Below are 17,411 nucleotides of genomic sequence, written 5' to 3'. Positions count from 1 at the left end.
CTGAATAAAATCTAGAACAAAGTTGATTGTGATGTTTGTTTTACATTTAGAATAGAGCCGGTGTCGGACCGGGGTGCCAAGGGCCCACCAGTAACATTGACTTTGGGGAGGCCCACTTTTCACCTGCATACAACTATTACATGACCCTGGTTCACAAACTTACCCATTTCTCTATATAATACTACACTGAGTAGTTTGGTTAAAGAATGATGAGATGCTGCTTTCTTTTGTACAGAGAGAATCAAGTGAATTGTGCTAAGGCTACTTTCACACTAGCATTTCCTGGAGCTGTGGAAAGGATGCGCACAGCCGCAGTGAAGCTCCACCCATGGCCGCACCTCCTCTGGTCAGCTTCGCCTATGAGCGCATGACACTGCATGTGACCTGCGTACCCTATCTTTAGCATTGGGTATGCAGGCCGTGTGCAGGTATGTGTTTGCCGGCGCATGCGTCCTTTTGACGGTGTGCCGAGCGCACCAAAATGTAACACAGTGCGTTTGGCGCAGGTCGGCGCACCGTCAAAAGGACACATGCGCCGGCAAACGTATACCTGTGCACGGCTTGTGTACCCAATGCTAAAGATAGGGTACGCAGGTCGCTTGCAGCATCATGCGCCCATAGGCGGAGCTGACCGGAGGAGGTGTGGCCATGGGCGGAGCCTCACGGCAGCCATGCGCATCCCTCCGCAGCTCCAGGAAACGCTAGTGTGAAAGTAGCCAAAGTACTGCACTGCACATACAGTGGGGATGGGGCCGAGATCTGCACAGGGGTCCACCGGGGGATTCCCCTGTTCCCCTATTGACCTGTCCGAGCCTGAATAGAGCTTATGTGGGGGGCTTTGTCTGGTGAGGCCCATATACACGGACAGATAATCTGCCCATTTCAAGCACCGATCAACAATATACTCGATCACCACTCGTTTTCTTCCATGAAAGCTGTCAACAGCATTCATACCATCGTTCCCATGTAGTTTCTTTATTGTCGGCCACATATGCCGTGTTTTCACAATGAGGATGTGCTGCAGATTATTTTTATTACTACAGATAATACGCAATCAAGTGTTTCCTCATTTGATTATTGGACATTTTTGGGGAGCAGTCAGACGGACATGTAAATCAGGACACGGACTGACCGGCAGCTCTACCCACCCAAGCGTGACAGTTCGAGTATTTCTATGCAGCTGTCATGCTCTGGCCGGGAAAAGAGCCAGCCAGTCCGCTATCACTCCAATTTATACACTGTTTGACTGCGCCCTTTTGCTGGGCAATGATGGGGAACAAACATTCCAACAAATGCTCATTTGACTAATCATTGTCCTGTGTAAATTGGCCTTTTTAATTATTTAGCTATCAAAAATTATGTGGCCAAAAGTAAGTAGACATCATCTCGACCTTCTAGCCAATGGGCAGAAAATTTAGTATGCAACCATTCAATCTCCATAGACAAATGTTGAACGTACATTGGGTTGTACTGAAGAGCAGAAGTGACCATGATCTTGGTGTTTAGGATTCCAACTTTCCAGGTTATGTAGTTTAATTTCCACGCTACAAAAGCTGCAAGAGCAACAGTTCAGCTGTGAAGAGTATGCCCCTTATACGACATCATGAACTGGTTCTCCATGGCCGAACAGCCACATACAAGCCATGTACGATGAGAAATTGGAGTGATATTAAGGTGCCCATACAAAATGTAAGAACGTTGTCTGACCATCTCATGTGAATGGGGATGCCCAGAGTCTTTACAGACGTCAGATGATGGGGAAAGAAGTTGGATTTTAATACCTATTGTTTTATTCCCAGAAAAGATAGGCCGCTGGCAGAGATGACTACCTAAGGTTTCCACGCTCCTCACAAGGAACACGTGTATAAAAGTAGGGGGAATTAGGAAGAATTGCTGTCAACTGCAGGAGCATTTAGCCAGCTAGGGTAGGGTCACATGGAATTTTTTTTTTACATGATTTGGAAACAGATACGGAAAATATTCAAATAGTATTTGACGCCGTTTTTGATGTGGGTATTGAAGCACATTTAAAATCCATGACAAAAAAAACTGTGTGAATGTACCCTAAGGTGTGTGGCCAGCCTTAAAATACTCTGCCACTGGTTCCAGCTGGGTAACATGGCACGTGTTTCCAAATTTGTTGGAACCGTTAGGGAAATCTGTTCCTACATAAGTATGAAAAATATTCAGGATTGAGAGTCCTCAGTAGTTGATACCTTTTAATGGCTAACTGAAAAGATGGTAACACATTGCAAGCTTTCGAGACTACTCAGGTCTATTCATCAGGCTAGACTAATACAAAATCTGAAGTCACATATTTATGCATATTTTGCATAAATATGTGACTTCAGATTTTGTATTAGTCTAGCCTGATGAAGGGACCTGAGTAGTCTCGAAAGCTTGCAATGTGTTACCATCTTTTCAGTTAGCCATTAAAAGGTATCAACTACTGAGGACTCTCAATCCTGAATATTTTTCTATCTACTGGCTAACACGGTACAAAGATATACATCTTTCCTGTATATACATAAGTATGAACACAACTACACACAACTCAAAAAGGTTTGAGTAACTGTATATTTATTTGGTTCTGGTGTACACCTATTTTTGACCACATTGTGTCTTTTGTCCCATATCAGTCTATTTTGATCTATTTTTACAAAAAAATGGCACACAATACTATTTTTAGTTGGTATATCCTCTTTATTGCCCTCATCATATTATATAGCACTGTGTACTAACAATTGCTCATTTTTCCCTTCTACCCAGCTAATTTTTCTTTTTCATTAGGTCTATGACATCACGTAATTAAAAACTGACTAGCTGAATCTTCCCAAGTTCTATCTAGAAACAGGAAGTCTCTTTTCTCTGTATGACTCATGAGTCACTGCTAAAGTCCCTGGCAGGGAGAAGGAGAGGAGCAGCTGGGTCAGGAGCTGTAGAGGGGGATGATAAATGTAGGGACAAGAGACTTCCTGTTTTTACATAGATCAGAAACAAAAAGAGAATAATTTACTGAGTAGAAAGGCAAAATGAGCAATTGTAAGTACACAGCGCTGTATAATATGATGATTGCAATATACTGAGAGGATAAAAACTTTGATGGGAGGAGTAATTCTAAAAAGGGAACATGTCGGCTAATTCTACTAATCTGCAGTTTAATAGCATTAGAAAACTGCCCAGCTGCTCTACTGAAAGTGCAGCTTCCAGGAAAAAAATGAACTTTAGCCCTCCCTGGAGCCTTGGATTTCAGTCATGCAGGTGCACCAGCCGGCGCCGCTACAGTCACCGCTTACAGCAATGTGAGTGCTGGCACTCCTGTATAACTGAAAGCTGGCCGCTCCTGGGAGGAATAAAGTTCATTTTCTCCCAGGAACTACGGTTTCAGTACTGTGGCTGGGCGCCTTTCTAATGCTACTAACCTGCAGACTAACCTTACAGTATATCATCTGCAGGTTAATAGCATTGTCTGACCTGACAGGTTCCCTTATTGATTCTTACTTATTGATAATGCTGGGAAGGGAATAACTGTTTAAATGTTCAATATACCTTACTTATAACACGTGGCATGCAAAGAAAATACGCATTTTTACAGAAACAAGATGAATTGTAAAAAAAAAAAAAATTGTAAAATGTTGATGTATTCTGAAAATCAGCTGATGTTTAGAACACATCAAAAGTTTACAATTTTTTAGCCAAAAATAAGACTTCCATAAAAGGGTACTTGATAAAGTCCTAAAATTCCAAGATGTCGTGGTTTAAGGGTGTTAGGAAATTAGGAAAAGAAGATTTCCTGTAACTAAAATAAAATTATCATATTTTGTTTTTATTTGAAATTACGGTATCTATTTATTTTAATCGTTTTCTCATTTTTCAATTAAGCTTTGCAGTATTGTACAGCAGAGAGGGATGTCGGAAATATAAAATAGGTCCTAGGTAATGTGACCAGATATCAGCACTCAGTATTCTGAGTGGGGTTTGAAATAGTTGACCCCTCCTCAAGGGGGAGGTACTGTTGTGAGTTCATTTTCCCCTTCATTACTGAGGCCCGAGGAACTTCCTCTTCTGGTAAAGAAAGGTAGTGAGCCTGATTATCAAACACCTGAGGCTGATGATGATGACTGGCTGAGTGGAGTTACTGACTGGATATAAGGCTGCCGACGCCCTTCTGCCCTGCGGGTGATTTCTCTGTGGGATCCTTGGAGACCAGTCTGAATTCCTGCTCCTCTAAAGCTAAGTTTGCTGCTTGGCCTTTTTGCATTTGTGCTTTGACTTTGTTTTGCTTTGTTTTTCTGGATTTCTGCCATTCCCTGCTGGGGTGTGCTGAATTCCTTTAGCTCTGTCTTCTGAAAATACCTGAGTGCTGATTTAGTTTTTGAAGCCTAGCTGCTTCAGGGTCTTTTTCATATCAGCTTGTTGGCTTATGTCTTTGATAGGGTTTTGGCAGATTGCAGACAGCAGCCTTCCGGTCCTTTCCTATCTAGGTAGTTTTGGGCCCCGTCTTTGCTCAGTCTATCTTTCTGTCTGTGTTAGTGTTTTCATCTTGCTTCACCGTCATTATATGTTGGGGGCTGCCTATTGCTTTGGGGTCTGCTCTGGGGCAGTTTAGATTTCCCCTTTCTTTAGGCCTATTTAATTCTCCGGCTGTGATCGAGGGGTCTAGGGCATCGTAGGAACCCCCCACGGCTACTGCTAGTTGTGTTGATAGGTTCAGGGGTCTGCAATCTGATAGTTGCCAACTTCTCTGGTTTTCTGGACTTAGCTTGTATTTCTGTTTTTGCCTCCTACGGTGGCAACTCATTCATAACACATGGGTATAGGAACCTAGTAATCAAACAGTAGGTACAGAGATCTACGGTACTTTAAATTAAAGTTTCATCATTCATTAAACAAAATGGCATTCTCTGTATAATTAAATTAATTTTTATATAATATTATTCTTTTAATAATTTTTTTACACCAAAAATAATGATATTCGGTAATTAAATATTTATCATCTGTGCATTGGATGTGGGATAACTTGCTGGTCGCTGATTTCAAGATCATGGCTCTGGGACCCTGTAAACAAGCTATACAGCCCCATCTTCAAAGGTGTGGAAGTGCACATGCTCGACCTCTGCTCCATTCTTTGGCAGAGGGCCTATCGGAGGAAGTGGAGTGCTATACATAGCTATTTCTGAAAGTCCCACAGACAAAGAATGGAGGGGGGCAGAGCATGCGCAAGTCCGCTCCGTTCAAGACGCGGCTGAATAGCTTGTTTTGGGGGTTCCAGAGCCTCAACCTTGGGATGAAAAAGTTATCCACAATCCAAAATCTTTTTTTGGGGAAGAATAACCCTTTAATTATACTGTAGAGACAGTTGAATAGCAGTCCTACGATACAACTACTCTTATAATGAACAATGATCCCTGATGTAAGGTGATAATTACACATACACATCTAGCAGGAGCGGACACAGACCCGAGAGGACCCCTGTGCAAGAACATATGGGCCCTTTGAAGTACAAAAGCTCATCATAATGCAAAATTTTACCTGCTTTGGTGGTGGAAGTGGCTCCCTTACCTCTTGGGCCCTTGTGCGGCTGCCTAGGTTGCACCAATGGTATGTCTGCCCCTGATGCCTAGATTATTAGGAACCAGGAAGGCGGTATCCCCGCACTGGCGGCAATGATTGGATACTGCCTGTGTAGGGATCTACCCCCAATGCCATCACCCAGCTGTCAATTGATTTGTAAACCTTTTAGTAGACCTAACAGAGGAATAGCACAACACATACTACTAAGAAAATATCATCCAGAATAGTTGTGTCCTGAAGAATGCAAGTATTTACTGGTATAGGAGGAAAAATGACTGGTCCTCAATAAATGGCAATGTTATCCAGTCATTAAAGAAAAACTGGCAGAGATAGTGAACCCAAATACAGTACATCTCCATATACTGAGTATTTAGGCCCATGTCTTACAGCATTTTCTGAAGTAATGACTAAAATACAATTATTGTTACCTAAATGGCATTCCATAGTAATAGATCCACGTCAGGAGAAGTAGTGATCACTATCCCTGGTGACCCTTGGTGTGACCCATAGCAGAACATTCCCAATCTTACGTAATCTCAGTGCTTCTTTAGATGTTTGCATTGGATAGAAGACCATGCTATCCAATTCCATCTCCATGTATATGTCTACTTAAAGGAATCAGTCACCAGGTTTGTGCTATGTAATCTGGGTGCAGCATGTTGTAGAGGCTGAGCGCCTGATTTCAGCATTATGTCACTTGCTGTGATTCTGATAGAAATCACAGTTTTCTCTACTGCAGATCTACCAGTGTTCAGAAGGCGGAGCCCCCTATAATCCCGATATAACACGGATATGACAGAAAGCTGCTAAACAGTCTGTAATACTGGCTGTCTTCAGAAAGATGGCAAAGTGTGCGGTGTAATGATGATGACAACATTATGGGACAGTATGCTGGAAGCCTGGGATACTTATTATAGCAGTATATAAAGGGCAGAAATATGAAGAACTGTCATCACATAAAATTAGATAAAATAGGTGTGATCCATAATCATCCCACCTCTGTAGTAATACTATGAAGCCTCACAGCGAAAATAGGTTGAAATGCTGCTAAGTTTCAGTACTAAATCCCTCTGCCTAATGATAGATGACTGTGTCCATGAAACTCCAATATTGTCCTGATTTGTTACATGACGTGAGACCAATATGTGAATATTATTTAAAGTCCATCTGCCACCAGATTACAATTCAAAATTACACACTATTAATTAGATCTCTTAGTCTAGATGACACTGGTGTACTTATTTTGAAAATCCAGGTCAGAACGCCTAAATATTCCTATTTGAATGTTCCCTTACCTATTCTTGAAACCTTTAGCTGGAATTAAAAAAAGCTATTTTATATAAGGACTACACAGAAATTGTGACATTGATTTTCAAAGTAAGTTTACCAGCCTCATCAGGTATAAGCTGTTTATCCAATAATGTATGTCATTTCTCCTGTGAATTCTGGTGCAGATCCAGTTTAATAACGCAAAAGTATTTTGAGAATAGTATTTTTTACAGATACTAGTATATTTATTGAGCATTCACTAATGTGCCGATAGATGACAGCAATAGTTTGATCAGTAATTCAGATACATGTGTCATGCACATGTTCTATATTTCTAGTGGGGTTATAAAGGCTCTTCCTCCCATGAGAACCTCCATTTGGGTAAATATGAGGACCCTACATGAAAAGGGCTTACCCCAATTAAAAGACCATTATAGCTATAGGCCAAGGACTGGATAGGGGCTATACTAGAAAACCAGGTATATCCATACGTTAGAAAGGCAGACGGGGCACAAAATCAGCTTTTAGCTTTTTTTCAAACCAAAAGGGGCTATTTAAAGGTGTGGGTCAAGAACAATCGCTGGGGGTACCACTACTAGGGCATCACCAATTGCGAGAACAGGGGTCTAATGTCTCTATTCGAATAGAGTGGTGGCCAGGTATGGGGCAATACCACACATTCATTGGCTATTGGACTGATGGACAAAGCTGAGTACAGGGTTCAGCTATTTCCTTCAGCATAGTCGTAAAAAAAATCTTGTTCATGGGTTAACTTCTTTAAAAGGGTTGTACAGTGAAAACAAGTTATCACCTGTCCAGAAGATAGGTGATAACTTTCTGATCGGTGAGTATCGCACAGCTATGACATGCACCAATAGGCAGATCTGGGAATTTGGATCCCCAGACCTGGAAGACAGATGTCCAACCATTGCACTATTCATTCTTTATGTGGCTGCTAGAAAAAGCCAAATGCGGCTCTCAGCAGCCCCATGAAAAATGAATGGGCCCGAGGTCAATCATGCCCACTGCTGTTACATTCTAGGATCCCTGCTCTGCGGTCGGATCCCACTGGTCAACAAGGTTTTCGCCTATTCCGTGAATGGGTGATCATTTGTTTTAGCTGGAAAACCGCTTTAGGTCGTAGAGTTGTCATCAAGAAACGCTAATGATGCGACATCTTGTGGTCAGATTGGGAAATGCATGAAAATGAAATAAAAATTCTACAAAAAAATTTTTGGGAAAAATTTTTCTTTTTCCGTTTGTATATATTTAACTTTATTGAATTCTAGAGTTGAGTCATTACAATACCTGAAGACTTCCATATTTTAATTCTACTCCTTTTTTTCCTCAAGGTACAACCTCCATCACCCGTTCCTCCACTGAATCCTCAACCAAGTTCCATCTCTAATGGTAAGTTTCTGTTATTTCTATCCCACTTTGTGTTTATATAGATTTTCCATACCCCAGTTAGGGAACAGGACAACAAAAATATCTATTCATATATATATAAATGTGATTTTATCCAGTTCTATAGCACTAACGGAATATATCTTACATTGGATGGGATATTGCACTTGACCCAACCTTCGAAATGTTAGAGAGTGGCCTTTTAAGCAGTTCCAGTAAATTACAGCAATTTACAGTATCAAAAAATGATTTCTACCATTGAAAATCACCTTTTTTTGGTCAATTCACAGAGGCCAAGCCGAAAGTTGTTGGGAGATTTCAAGTAACGACCACGAAAGACCCTGCTGAAAATGAGCCAGCATGGAGCCTCAGCAGTAGTCCTGAGGTGTCCCAGACATCCGACACTACACCTGAGCTCTATGAGACCGCTTCCTCTGATACAGACTTCAGCACAGATGAAGAGACAGAGGGGAATTTCTCCGAACCTGAGAGACTTACTCCCAATGTTAATATGGACACGGCTACGTGGAACAAGCCGCCCAGTTGTTCAGAATCTGACACCTGCAGCCAGGATCCGGGGGATCTTTGTGATGACAGGCAAGGCTATATCCCAGTGAGTAATGACGTAGGTAAAGCAGATCCCTGTGCTTGTGTCCTCAACAACAATACTATTAAGCTAGATGGCAGCCACGATAACTCCACCACTGAAAGCCTTATCCAACATGGCAGTATTATGAATGGAGAGAATGCTGTGGACAATTCTAAAGTAATAGCAGTATGTGAGGAGAAGGACGTGGACAGGAGGTCTTCTAGCGGGGAAGAGAACACAGAGAAGACACCTCAGCAGATCTCCACGGTTCAGGTGTGGCTTCACTACACGAGAGGTATCTCCTATGTCAGCAGCGATGAAACTGAGAGTGAAGATGAGGAGATCTTTGAGGAGCTTCAGCAACTGAGACAGAAGTAAGTTTCATAGAAAAGCGAGGGTGCCCACTTCTACCATAAGAAAAAAAATAGTACAATCTGTTAGGTTCCTTTCTGTCCATGTTTCACAATTGATGTTTTCTTGAAGAACCATGAATGTGGTGTGGTAGTCTCAGCCAAAACCCAACTGTCATCAAATTAGTTTTACAGGAATGTCCCATTTTTAGCTTTAAAAAAGGCACAAAATTAGTTAAAACAAAAAAAGTGTTTGGTGGCAGAGTTGCTGATCAGAGTATATGGTGGCAGAGTTGCTGATTAGAGTGCAGGGTGCCAGAGTTGCTGATCAGGGTATATGGTGCCAGAGTTGCTGATCAGAGTGTATGGTGGCAGAGTTGATGATCAGAGTGTATGGTGGCAGAGTTGATGATCAGAGTGTATGGTGGCAGAGTTGATGATCAGAGTGTATGGTGGCAGAGTTGCTGATCAGAGTGAATGGTGGCAGAGTTGCTGATAAGATGTGGGGTCGGAATTAGAAGATGTTAAATATGCTGTATTGAATTATACCACATAGCATTTACTGGTTCATAATGAATATGAAAACACACTATACGGAAATTAGAGATCTGACATCCTTGTATCTGTGTCTTATAGACATATGTCCGAAGTGCAACTATTACAAGCTCTGCAGAAGAAAGAGATTGAGGAGCTGTACTACAGGATGGGAAAAGTGCCTCCACCAGGAATTGTCTCTCCAGCAGCCATGCTGTCCAGCCGACAAAGGCGCCTCTCCAAGGGCAGCTTCAACCCGTCAAGAAGAAACAGTTTGCAGAGATTAGACCTCCTCCCAGCAACTGGTAAGCTTTTATTCTAATTTACACTTCAATAATGCTAATTTAATACATCTTCTTACAATAGGTATGCTGTATTTGAGGCTGCTCTACATATATGTAAAAACTGCAGTATTCCCTAAAAACCACATTTTTCTCAAACGCTCGATAGTGAAAACTACTGTACATGATGCTTTTGGTTGTGCTACAATCATTTCACTTAAACAGTAACAAATGTTTGAATTTTTCTTCATAATTCAAAGTAAAATTAAGAAGTTTTGGAAGGTATCTTATTAGATTCACTCTCTTTCTGGACTGATCATTTATTCTCAAAATTGACAATTTCTGGGTAATATATGTCTACAGTTATACAGGCTTTACCATTATTGAGATAGGAGATGACATTTGGTGCTCATTAAGTTCTATGAGACCTTGCAGCAGAATGTCTGTGTCTGCCTCTAGTCCCTCCTGCTTCCTTGCCTCTTCATAGAATCTTAATAGCACCAACTGTCATTTCCTATTTCAGTAATGGAGAAATCTGTCATCATTGAATACAGATTTTATCCATGAACTGAGAATGAAAGATCAATCCAGGAGGAGAAACAAGCAGATTTTGTTGTTAAGACATATTGCAAAGTTACTTATTTTTATGTGCGCTATTGATTTATTAAATGAAAACATAACCAACAGTTACTTTTTAACCATATTATGACATATTTAAAGTGTTTTTTGCTGTTTTGTAATCAATAAAATAATGGCTATTATCACACATCATATAAACAGGAATTAGGAAGAATTCACTTGGAGGAAGCAGTACGGGATCACAGGATCAGCGTCCAGGAAAAGGGGTCATGTTTACGGGGGATGTAACGAGAATGGTGAGTAGACGCGTTGAATTGTCAGCACGCTAGTGCCATTATTTTACAACTGATGGAACATTTCTGAGTCTTCTCTTTAAAGGGGTTGTCTACTACTCGGACAACCCCTTCTCAATCCCCCCTAAAATAATGACACTTATACTCATCTCCGGTGCCGTTCCAGCGATGTTGGCATTGGCTGTCCCGGGGCTCACTTAACATGGTTATAACACGTGATCCTTTCAGCCAATCAGCGCTAGCTTCACTCTCCCTTCCTTTGGACAAATCAGACATCTAGAGGAAGAGCTGCAGCTCCGCTCTCACTTCTTCCAAATGTCAATTACGTCTGTAGCAGAGGAGAGTGAAGCCATCGCTGATTGTCATGTAAAGCTATCCCTGCAGCCAATGTCACCAAACCATGGGAGAGCCAGTGACAACCCATTGATATTTTTTGATTTGTTTTAGGTGACTACCGGAGGAATTCACAGTGACTCTTGTGATCAGGACGAGAAAGGGAAAGTAAAGGTAATCTAATAGTCAAATGTACATTTTTAAATATCAGGTTTGATGAAGAAATGATAAGTGGAAATGCTGCTAAAATCAATTTCTCAGTGATGTTAGAAGAAGTAGATCTAACTATTTTCTATAATTGGAAGGAGTCATACTGTTCAGCAGGAGTCTGAACCCTCACCCATGTCAAAATGATTTAAGGGGAACCTGTCACTATTGAATTGTGGGAGTAGGGGTAATCTGCAGATAAATAGCATTTAATATCAGCCCTTGTTGCCTTACTGGTGCAGCGGCTACAGGGAGAAAAGGAAGTTATATCCTATCTTCAGCCACATGCTTCTAGTCATTGTGATGGTGCAGGGAGCTGTTACACCATACAGTAAGTGTGTCTGTAATCACTCCCCAATATATTGATATATTGGGATAGTCTGTTCTGTAAAAACCACACTGTAGTGTTGACTGTCAATGAAATGATCAATGATTACAGAGCGCCCATTCTTTATTAAACATTGAATATAAGTGCTCCCTGCAGCCCCAGTAACTGGAAATGAGTGGCAGCAGAAAGAATATACAGTGGTATGTAAAAGTTTTTGCACCGCTGGTCAAAATTACTGTTTTGTGAACAGTTAAGCAAGTTGAAAATGAAACGATCTCTAAAAGGGCTATAGTTAAACATGGCACATTTACTTTGTATTTGAGGCAAAAAAAAGAAGTGACTTTTACATTTTAAAAATTATTAAAAGGAAATGGGTTGATGCAAAAGTTTGGACACTCTGCATGACTAATACCTAGTAGCACCCCCTTTTGCAAGTATCACAGCGTGTAAATGCTTTATGTAGCCAATCAAGAATTTTTCAATTCTTGTTTGAGGGATTTTTATCCATTTTTCCCTGGAAAATTCTTCCACTTTTGTGAGATTCCTGAGTCATCTTGCATCCTCTGCTATTTTGAGGTCTAGCCACAGATTTTCAATGGTGTACTGATCAGGGACTGTGAGGGACATTGTAAAACCTTCAGCTTGCTCCTTTTGAGGTAGTCTATTGTGGATTTTGAGGTGTGTTTAGGATCATTATCCATTTGTAGAAGCCATTCTCTTTTCAACGTCAGGTTTTTTTTTTTTACAAATAGTGTTATGCGTGCATGAAGAATTTGTTGAAATTTCATTGAATCCATTATTCTCTCTACCGTGAAATGTTCCCTGTTCCATTTGCAGCAACCTGACACACAAGCATGATTGATCCACCCCCATGTTTAATGGTTGGCAACATGTTCTTTTCCTGAAATTCTGTGCCCTTTTTCTCCACTCATACCTGTGACCATTGTGGCCAAAGAGTTCTATTTTATTCTCATCAGTCCACAGGACTTGTTTCCAAAATGCATTAGCCTTGTTTAGATATTCTTTTGCATACTTCTGATGCTGAATTTTATGGTGAGGACGCAGGAGAGGTTTTCTTTTGATGACTTTTCCATGAAGGCCATATTTGTTTAGGTGTCTTTGAATGTACCAAAATTCCAGAAACTGCGAAGTCTTTTTGAAGGTCGATTGCAGTCAAGTGGGGGTTCTGATATGCCTGTCTAGCAATCCAAGAGCAGCTCTCGCTGAAATTTTGTTTGGTATTACAGACATTATCTTGACCTCTACTGTTCCTGTTAGCTGCCATTTCTTAATTACATTTCAAACTGGAAAGGGCAGGTTGAAAATGCTTTTCTATCTTATAGCCTTCTCCTGCTTTGTGGGCCTCTACCATTTTCATTTTTAGAGTGTTAGGAAGCTGCTTAGAAGAATCCATGGCTGCTATTTTTTGGAACGAGGTTAGAGGAGGCTGGGTTTTGATAAAGCTGGGAAATTTGCAACATTTGACCTTTCCCAGCAATGATGGTGAACAAACCATAACACTAACAGGCTAATTAAGGTCTGAAACCTTGGCCAAAATTATCTGAGTACACAAATCTCCAAGGTTGTCCAAAATTTTGCATAAGCCCATTTTCCTTTTTGGAATTTTTAAAATGTAAAAGATGAAAATACAGTTGTGTAAAAAAATGTTGGTCCTCTTCCTGATTTCCTATTCTTTTGCATGTTTGTCACACTTAAATGTTTCAGATCACCAAAGAAATGTATATATGAGACAAAGATAACACAAGTAAACACAAAATGCAGTTTTTAAATTAAGGTATTTATTATTAAAGGAAAAAGAAATCCAAACCTACAGGGCCCTGTGTGAAAACGTGATTGCCCTCCTTTTAAAACATAAATCAACAGTGGCATATCACATATTTGGGAAGCTGAGTTTAAATTCCCTAGCCGCATCCATGCCTGATTACTGCCAACCCTGTTCTCAATGAAGAAATCACTTAAATAGGACCTGCCTGACAAAGGGAAGTAGATCGAAAGATCCTCAAAAGCTATCAAATGAAATTCTGGAACAAATGACAAACAAATAATTGAGATCTATCAGTCTGGAAAATGTTATAAAGATATTTCTCAAGCTTTGGGACTCCAGCGAACCACAGTGAGACATTATCCACAGTAGTGACTCTTCCCAGGAATGGCCGGTCGACCAAAATTATCATAAGAGCGCAGCGACTACTCATCTAAGAGGTCAGAAAAGACCCCACAACAACATCCAAAGAACCGCATGCCTCATTTTCCTCAGTTAGGATCAGTGTTCCTGACTGCACCATAAGAAAGAGACAGGGCAAAAATGACCTGCATGGCAGAGTTCCAAGACAAAAACCACTGCTGAGCAATAAGAACATAAAGGCTTGTCTCAATTTTGCCAGAAAACATTTTGATGATCCCCAAGACTTTTGGGAGAATACTCTGTGGACTTACACCTTCCAAAAAGTTCCCATTTTTGTCTTGTATGTTAGGCTACATCTGGTGTAGAAATAACAAAGCATTTCATATTCATAAAGGGGACATCATACCAACAGTGAAATATGGTGGTAGTATTGTGATGGTCTGGAGCCAATTTGCTGCTTAAGGATCTGGAAGACTTGCTGTGGTAAATGGAACCATGACTATCTACCAAAATTTCCTAAAGGAAAATGTTCGGCCATGTGTTCATCACCTCAAGCTTAAGTGCACTTGGGTTATGCAGCAGTACAATGATCCAAACACTCAAGCAAGTCCACCTCTGAATGGCTTAAGAAAAACTAAATTAAGGCTTTGGAGTGGCCTAGTCAAAGTCCTGACCTTAATCTGATTGATATGCTGTGGCATGACCTTAAAAAATCAGTTCATACTTGGAAACCCTCCAATGTGGCTGAATTACAACAATTCTGCAAAGATGAGTGGGCCAAAATTCCCCCAGAGCGCTGTAAAAGGCTCAAGGCCAGTTATCGCAAACGCTTGATTGTAATTGTTGCTGCTAATGGTGGCCCAACCAGTTATTAGGTTTAGGAGGCAAACACTTTTTCACTCAGGGTCCTGTAGGTTTGGATTTCTTTTTCCTTAAATAATAAAGACCTTCCTTTATAAACTGCAATTTATGTTTACTTGTGTTTTCTTTGTTCAATATTTACGTTTGTTTTATAATCTGAAACTGTCATGCTGTAGCAGTTTTCAGTAAGGAAGAGGGGCCTGAAACTCTCCCTGGAGGTAGGACCCTAACTATCCCTGTACTGGGGATACTCTTAAATGTAGAGAGGCCTGTTTCCAACCTTAATATGTTTCTGTGAAAAACCTAATCTGTCCCCTCCCGAACCTCATGAACCATGGGACAGAAATGAAAGGTAAACCAGACACAGACAAGACAGAAACAGAAAGCCTCTATCATACAAAAGCACTAACCCACAATAGGGAGGAGGATAGGAACAGGGAGGAATAAACTGAATGGGAAAAGGGAACAGGAGATAAACACACACATACAACAGCAAACTACATTATGCCACAACTCCAACACCAAATTTCAACTACTTAGCTTTAGCATTCACCACAGGAAGATGAATCTTTCACCAGCAGGGACTAAACACCCAGAGCCTGTAAATTTAGAGGCAGTGCCATCCAGAGCATACAAAGTTAGTAAATGGAGCTTTGAACAATACACCTCATTTCATTGTGCATGAGCCGTATGATACTGTATCTCCTAGCCTTTGGAATGTCCTAGGGAGATCATGACCACTCAGCAGACTTTATGGTGAATAGGTCATTTCAGAGATTGACATCTTTGGATACCTATTAGTATTCTCTGATTTGTTGGTGATTTAAGAGATATATATGTGATAAGTTAACAAGTTCCCTTTAAAACCTTACAGCATTTTCCCAGTAAAATACTCGTAAAAATATCCTTAAACACCATTGGATTGGCATTATAACTGAGTAAACCTACTCTTACTTACTTTGTCTTTTTTTTTTTCTTCACAGTAAAGTCTTCAACTCATCTAAACCCTTGAAGATGCTGAGATAAAAACAGACTACCTCAAGCAGACCTTTTCTGCTATCTTCTGCCATGTTATGGTTGAGACTTATCCAACAAGGCCTGTTGATTGCTGTGGGGTGTTGTGCAAACAGCTGAGAAGTGAAAGGATCTGCACTTGATGGTCATCATCACCCAACACGTGGGTGTAATGGACCATGGCTGCCTCAGTGACTGCTCGTTGAGACTTTTCTATGGATAATCATGAATGTCTCATTTTATAGTTCTGTTGTTTTTTTTCCAAAAAGGACATAGCAAGATTCTTCACAAAATTAACTGCTTGAAATGTGAGGACCCACTGGAAACAGCGCTAAGACATGTTGTTGGCTTTGGTTGGATGTTCTCCATTCTTAGAATGTGAGTGCCATGACCTTGCACTTTGGACTTCTTCAGAGATGAGATCTGGAAAGTCACCTGCCAACACTTTTTGCCATTTGGCATATTTTTTTTTTTCTTTTAGCTTCAAGCCACAAATAACAATGAATGTGCATTATCTCTAAAGCTATAGCAATACAATATGAGATTTAGATATGGTTGAATGTGGAAAATGTGAACGGAACTTGTAGATATTACACATGGAATGTGAATAAGAGAAGTTGTATTAAACCGTGGTCCTCGAAAACTGGCAGGATCTAAAGATTGTACAAAGCAAAGCTAAGTGCTTTAAACTCAGTAAGTCCTGTCTTGGAGGAAACCCTTATCTATGTCTGTCACTTTTAGAACTCAAACATAACTCGGATATGGGAGATGTTCTTGAAAACTGGTTGCTGACCTTGTTATGTGTAACTACGAAATGGCCGCACTGTATAATATAATGTGAAATGATACTGGGTAACTTTCTGCTGAGATATAGATGTTATATATATAATTTTATATAGTATAAAAAAAAAAATCTGGCATGCAGTAATGCAGAAAGTCTGATAATATGGATCCTATTTCCTGGGTAGAAATGCAATATAATGTGGAAGGCTAGAAATAGAAAGGTGAGCTCTGATTATCAATTAGGAAATTCTTCTGATTGGGATAACCAAATTATAGAAGCACATTTCAAGTATCTATAAACTTTAGAAAAAAAAAAAAATCAGGAACCAGTACAAACTGAATGTGCATGTATACTGAGGTCCAGAGGAATAGCTGTTGGTGGAATGATTGATTGGCCAACAGCTATCATTAGAAGTGATATTTCTCTACTTCTGTATAACCACCCAAGTACAGAATAACTCATGACCAGCACCTATCATGTCTTATTGATGCCAAATTAAAAGATTGTTTTTCTGTATGATGTAATAAAGCTCAACATTATTAACATTATTAGCTTCTTTGTATCCAGGTCATGGGAAAACTGCATGTGATAATAGTCACAACACACGGCCAATAATGTGGCAATCTTAAAAGACTTGTTCTTGCTGGAGAAATGGCCATTCTTTAAAGCACCACTCCAGCGCTTTTTTTTGTTGCACCGCTGGAGTGGTGCTTAAAATGTAAGCTCCCCGCCCCTTATCTTATATTCACTTGTCATTCTCTTCCAGCGTCGCTACGGTTCGTCTCTGGTGAAAAGTGACCCGCAGGTGCGATCCAGTGCAGGAGTGCGTCAGAGGTCAGTTTTCAATACAAGTCTATCACAG

At 40.4% G+C, this 17,411-nt stretch overlaps 1 protein-coding gene across 1 annotated transcript in view; it reads left to right on the top strand.

Moving 5' to 3' along the window:
* WNK4 (WNK lysine deficient protein kinase 4) overlaps window positions 1-17,097 on the top strand; it is a 180,802-nt gene extending 163,705 nt beyond the window's left edge. The window contains exons 16-21 of the mRNA XM_073572303.1: window positions 8,196-8,253; window positions 8,541-9,213; window positions 9,826-10,028; window positions 10,785-10,879; window positions 11,324-11,383; window positions 15,735-17,097. Of these exons, the coding sequence (XP_073428404.1) occupies window positions 8,196-8,253; window positions 8,541-9,213; window positions 9,826-10,028; window positions 10,785-10,879; window positions 11,324-11,383; window positions 15,735-15,737 (1,092 nt within the window). The 3' untranslated portion in view covers window positions 15,738-17,097. The remainder of the gene's footprint in view (window positions 1-8,195; window positions 8,254-8,540; window positions 9,214-9,825; window positions 10,029-10,784; window positions 10,880-11,323; window positions 11,384-15,734) is intronic.
* Window positions 17,098-17,411: the final 314 nt, after the last annotated feature.

Source organism: Dendrobates tinctorius, unplaced genomic scaffold (assembly GCF_039654945.1).
Source record: "Dendrobates tinctorius isolate UK_male_01 unplaced genomic scaffold, ASM3965494v1 ptg000032l, whole genome shotgun sequence".
NCBI lineage: Eukaryota > Metazoa > Chordata > Amphibia > Anura > Dendrobatidae > Dendrobates > Dendrobates tinctorius.
The sequence above is the reverse complement of the archived record's forward strand: the minus strand, read 5'-3'. Positions and strand labels throughout refer to the sequence as shown.